Source organism: Physcomitrium patens, chromosome 18 (genome assembly GCF_059467195.1).
Source record: "Physcomitrium patens ecotype Gransden chromosome 18, ASM5946719v1, whole genome shotgun sequence".
NCBI lineage: Eukaryota > Viridiplantae > Streptophyta > Bryopsida > Funariales > Funariaceae > Physcomitrium > Physcomitrium patens.
The window spans coordinates 6,761,869-6,767,868 of NC_143427.1; the positions used below are offsets into that span (position 1 = coordinate 6,761,869).

At 40.8% G+C, this 6,000-nt stretch overlaps 1 protein-coding gene across 2 annotated transcripts; it reads left to right on the forward strand.

The window, feature by feature from the left end:
* The first annotated feature begins 2,586 nt into the window (after positions 1 to 2,586).
* On the forward strand, positions 2,587 to 5,765 carry LOC112295550 (beta-carotene hydroxylase 2, chloroplastic). Of its 2 annotated transcripts, XM_024547309.3 has the most exons (8): positions 2,587 to 2,906; positions 3,219 to 3,814; positions 4,086 to 4,148; positions 4,327 to 4,398; positions 4,530 to 4,664; positions 4,858 to 4,983; positions 5,120 to 5,176; positions 5,297 to 5,765. In XM_024547309.3, the coding sequence occupies exons 2-8, from the start codon at positions 3,302 to 3,304 to the stop codon at positions 5,369 to 5,371; spliced, it is 1,041 nt and encodes a 346-aa protein (XP_024403077.1). In that variant the 5' UTR covers positions 2,587 to 2,906; positions 3,219 to 3,301; the 3' UTR covers positions 5,372 to 5,765. The 2 variants fall into 2 exon arrangements, with proteins under 2 accessions (XP_024403077.1, XP_073396905.1); XM_073540804.2 differs by lacking the exon at positions 2,587 to 2,906 and having other exon boundaries at positions 2,918 to 3,814.
* Positions 5,766 to 6,000: the final 235 nt, after the last annotated feature.

The window sequence follows — 6,000 nt, forward strand, 5'->3', positions numbered from 1 at the left end:
TAAAATTTGCAAAGCACCAAGGTGTTCAGAAATAATTCAGGTGGTTTTCAATAACATTCTCCATCATTGATCAGTGAAGATGTATTTTATCTGTATGAACATGGTTTTGAATTTTTATGATAAAATCTTTACGTTGAAAACTGACGTACAAAATAAATAAACAAAACTTACCTAACAAATTTTCAAACGTATGAGGTATTGTGAACAACATAACTGCATAAGAATTTTGTGCAAGATGAAGTTGAAGTCAAAGTTGTCACATGAGAACAACGATAGTAATTCAGTGAGTGTCCAAGATGCTATAAGGTTTTTATGATGCGAATGTTTTTAAGAATGACAATATTAAGAATGTTGTAAATTTCCTAACTATTTACATGTTATCTATAAGTTTAAAAGCCAACCTTTTTCAGTTTGAAATGACTTGTAATTATACAACTTAGTAGACGAATCTTTTTTGTTAGACAAGCTTTCTAATAAAGTGTTGAAAATAAACGTTTCAGAAGAACAATGTTTAAGAACCTATCTTTCTCTTTTAAAGCATACATCATTTGACATCTGGTAATGGTAATAGTTTCTTTGAATCTTAGTTTCATTATTACTCGAAGTCTCTGTGGTGATAACTAACATTAAATTCGAGTGGCAACCATCAAACTTTGATATTAATCAAACTACCAGATAGTAACAACGATAGACGTAATTCATTAAGAACAACGATATTTGATTTTAAATAAATAAATAAATATATTTATTTATATATATATATATATATATATACATATGTATACACTAACACACACATACATGCTACTTGCAATCAATATGTACATGTAATTCTGTTTTTTTTTCAATGTTCATTCAAGAATCCATCATTTCATTTTCCAAACAATAAATATAATGTCTTTAATAAATAATAAATATATGTATATTACTCAATAACTGGTTGGTCAAAATAAGTACTTTTCAAGACATAATAATGTATTAAATTTGTTCATAACGCATTAAAGTTGAGATATTGTTTTAGTGTGTGAAGATATTAGATACATATATATATATATATATATATATATATATTACAATGCATCAAGTTGTGCACTTTTCAAAAATATTTGTTTGAATTTTTTTTAAAAAAAATAAAGGATTCATGAAATTAGTAAATTAAGTGGATCTGTAAAAGTGGTATAAGAAATCTCAATTCCAACAGAACAATGAATTATTTTTCCGGCATTTATATTTATAGTAAAACAGTGAAATAATTAATGAAAGCGTCAAATACAGTTTGTTGAAACGTTTTTAAGAAATTTTTGGAAAAATAATTAGTAGAAGACATAACATACATTCAAAAAAATGCTATCAATAAATCAAACACATATTGCATAGTAACCATTTCTTCTGTGGTATTTTTCAACCACCAAAACATTCTGATTGAGAATAACCATACTTTCTCTAAACTTCCTTCAAAAATGATTTAAAAAATTTCATATTGAAATTGCGTTTTAGAGATTGCACCTAAGTTTGTAGAATTCAAATAGAGTAAAAGTTTTAGGCCCTTCACAAAGTTAAAAATGTCTACAAAAAGCTAAATGAAAGCAAACTGATCCTTTTATTAAAATTAAAAACAGTGCTTTCGATATTAAAGTATACATAGAAACTAAATTTTCTATCTACAAATAAACATGATACCCAAAAAAAATTAATTTGATGTATAGATTTACAATAATATAAAATTGGGTTGCAAGTGGATGCGATAGCTAACAAACTCCCGAGGTGCTAAGGGAGGAACGATATCTCGACCACCAACGAGGGGCCAGAAATAGATTTGGGGACCTGGGAGCCATCCACAATGCCGACGGGTAACCCGCTGGCCCCACCGGGTCGCGGGGGTTGGATGAGGACCACCAGTTCAACGAAACCTATCCCACAGGCTCAGAATTCATCGATGTTCCCGGCGTAGGGAACGCGCGGGAGTGGGGGGAAGGGGAAAGAGGAGGGGACGGGTTCGGGAGATGTGAGCCAGGAAGTGCGAGACGCCTTTTCCGCCCATAATCTGGAACGGAGGATGAGGCCATACGTGGAGCGCTGAAGAAGAAGCCTCTGGATTGCCGTGGACGAAATATTAGCAACGAAACCCTGGAAAAGGGAAAGGGAAAGCAAAAGAAAGAAAGAAAGTCTATGAAGAGCGGAAGGAAACGGTGGGGTTGGCTCGGTCGCGCGCGTGGTCGTTCTCGCTCGCTCGCTTGCGCCGTGTCGCTGTGTCTCGTGTGAGTGTGTGTGGAGAAAGGGGGGGCTGGATCCGCAAATAAGGCTGCGTCGCAGCAGTCCTCTAGCTTCAGTCGCTGTGACGCGGCCACGTTGCTATCAGGAACCCAATGACGTCCAATGAATCGGCAAGCTTGTCGCCTCTATCCTCCCGTGGGACCGCCGCCCCGCCGTCTCCAGTGCGATTTTCAGCGAATCAATTTCTTCATCGCTTGCTGTGTAGTGTGGGATTTTGCTCACGTCCGGGAATGGACACCGTTTCGGTAACGGAATCGTGCACGACGAGTTTCGTTTAACAATCGTTGGTTGCTTCCTATCTGGTGTAGCGCTTGGCCATTGAAGCATCGCTTATGTCCTATGGAAGCCTTCGTTTTGATTACTTCAACTTTTTTTTTCTTGTCGTCGTGGTTTGCCCGATGTCGTCGATTTTTTAGAGTTTCGTTGCGTGCTTTTACGTTCTGTGTCACAGTTACTGCATTAGTAGCAGAGACCATTGCATGATGTGCATCAGTGGAGTAGCCCGCGGGTGTTGTGACTGGACAGTAACAGCCGGAAGTTAACGTTCGTTCCTTCGGTTATCGGCCATGAATTGTCAGGGTGTTGAGGACTGAATGGCTTTATTATTCGGGAGGTTGTCTTAGGACTCCATGGCAAGTACAAAATAACATTCTGTGTCTGAGAGTGTGTCAGTGAGTGAAGTAGAGATTGTGGAGGTTTTCTTCCAAGGTTGATCAAGGTGTTCCGCCATCCGTTTGTGGCTAGAAGTGTGTTGTCATCGATGATTGTGTGGGCAGTATTTGGGCTAGCTACTCCAGTGCTTTCTTAGTGAGATTTGTTTACGGCTGTCTGTATGTGCGGTATTCTTCCCCTGCTCATGGCGAGTGGTTTGTCTCACTGTGCAAGATTAGGAATCCAGTTTTTGTAGTTTGGTGAACACTAAGTGATTATCTTCGCGCTCGCAGGCCGCAACCTCGGCGTCCGGCCTGTTTGTTTCTGTTCGCATTTGGCTAAGTTTTGAAGCTGTCATTGAAGCTTTTTAGGAAAGATGGCAGAGTGCGTCGTCACTCTGCACTCAGTTACTAGTAGGAACATTCATCCTTGTGTGAGCGCAACACACTCATACAAGCTCCGCAATGCACCAGGTGCTCTTGTGTACAATCCCTTGGGTAGTACCCGATGGAATAGTAGGTTACTCTCGGCGAAGATTAATGCTAGACCGCAGGATTTGCTCAGCAATGGGCGGAAGTCAAGTTCTACCACCTGGGTTGCCTCCACTGATAACTCTTCGCAAGAACCTATTCAGCTTCCCGCTGGAGCGGAGGAGGGGAATGACAATATCAGTGCGGAGAAGTCTCCAGTGTCACCTATTGAATTTGCTTCCACTCTGGCGTCTGCCGTTGGCTCCGATGCTTCGAGCGAAACTGAACTGCCGACAAAGAAGAAAAGGAACAGGAAAGGAGAACGAAAATTTTACTTGTTAGCTGCCATAGCCTCTAGCATTGGGTTCACCACCTTATCCGCTGGCGCTGTATACTACCGATTCTATTGGCAACTGCAGGTTCGCATCTTTCTGGATAGAACCCTTCCAAGTGTGCGCTTGGTTTATTGCAGTAGGATGATAAAATGGTTGAGGCACATCTTAGTGAGGGCAGTTAAAACTGACTCTCTCCTGTTAGGAGTAATACGACATTTTTGATTCTACAGTCTGAAGTGTGAAAGTTCGTGCTAGATTATATGCTGCCTCTAACTGAGGATGCTTTCTTTGTTATTGTATGTTTGTCCGTATCGGATATCAGTTGCTTTGCCAACGTTTTTCTCGTTTTCTGCAGGGTGCATCGGAAGTGCCCTACTCGGAAATACTGGGAACCTTCTCGTTAGCCATTGGTGCCGCGGTAAGTCAATGTATGACGATAGACTGCGTGATGCAATTGTGCTATGTTCCCCTCAACCCACCGTCTGGCCTCACTGATGTGTAAATTTTATAAGTTCTACGCACTTCGCTTGTATCTTCCGTATTTCGTTGTCCTTGTAGCGTGTTCGCTGACGGATACGATTTATGATCGTTCTCAGGTGGGTATGGAATATTGGGCGCGATGGGCTCACAAGGCACTTTGGCATGATTCGCTTTGGAACATGCACGAGGTGAGTGTATAACTTGTCACTTCTTTGTGTTTCATCATAAGAAAGATTGCACCACCACACTGTCTACACACTAGTGACAAATATTTGGCTGCGAGATCTTGGCCTGAAGTTGTGTCGCCTGTGGTTTTCAGTCGCATCACAGACCACGGGAAGGACCTTTTGAGATGAATGACATATTCGCTATCATAAATGCTGTTCCGGCCATATCGCTGATGGCATATGGTTTCTTTCACAAAGGCCTCGTGCCTGGTCTCTGCTTTGGAGCAGTAAGTGTCTTAAGATCCCCACTACTTGTTTTGTGATTATTTTAGAGTAATCAAGTTCAAGGTTCTATTGGATTTAAGTTTGTCGTGGCCTTTGGAGACCTTTTGAAACCTCTTCCGCACTATGTTTTAGGTGATTTCCGTGTACATGGTTCGAGATGCTCTTTTCGTGACAGCGCCTTGGTAATTCGTGCAGGGCCTTGGGATCACAATGTTCGGTATGGCATATATGTTTGTCCATGATGGACTTGTACACCGAAGGTTTCCAGTTGGGCCCATTGCAGACGTTCCTTATCTTCAAAAGGTTGCGGCTGCACATCAGGTACTGGTGGTTCATTCTGGATGTTTGGCGTTTCTCTAGTCTATCTGTCTAGCCGTCATCATGAACCACTTTGTTCTGACATTAGCCTGATTTTCAAGGGCTCAAGTTCTAACAGTACGGAGTTCCTGTCTTGCAGCTTCATCACGCTGATCTGTTTGAGGGCGTACCATACGGGCTTTTTCTCGGCCCTCAGGTTCAACACATTTAACAATCTCATTGTTTGCATTCAAATTAAGTTTGATTCCTCATTTTCTCTCTTTCTTCCTTTCTCTACTGTGTTTTGACATTAGGTTTGATCCGAATTTGGATTCAGGAACTCGAGGATGTTGGAGGGGAGGAAGAACTTCAAAAATTGCTGGTTACGAGGTACAAGAGTCGTAAAGAATGACCAACATCAGCGAGAGTAACTGTAAATTTTTTTTGGTGCCTTCTTCAGGGTTCACAATTCAATTTTCGTAGTCTCAAGCGCACATCAGAAGTCTTTATACAAGCAGATAGACAGCACTAATTAGTGCAGTACAAACCAAAACGTTTGTATAAGCGGTAGCATTGTTCACGCTGGGAGATTCTTGCACCGATTCTACTCATTCCACATTTTACACGGCATGAAATCGGTGAAATCTTAGAAGGGCAGCCACGGGAGAGTTTGGTGTAAATCTCTAAGTTGTAAAATAGGCTATTCAACCGTGCGTGATGGTTGTAATCCATCTGCAGTTAAGAATTTCTTCCTCTATGGTGTATGGATATCCCTAACAATATTATAATCATTTTTTTATTCGTTATGCATAGCCTCCATTCCATAAAGAATTATCCGGAAATGCAGAACATTGTGAAGCAGTTAACGTGGTATCCACTTGAGTTCCTCGACATACATATCTGATTCCAGGAACAAGAACCCTAAATTAGGGTCGAAGACGGACGCTACACTATTTACGCCATGAATTCCGTGAAAACCACCATCTTGATGTGAGAAGTGGCACAATTCCACTGAAGATTTTGGTCAGTACGAATCTTGCT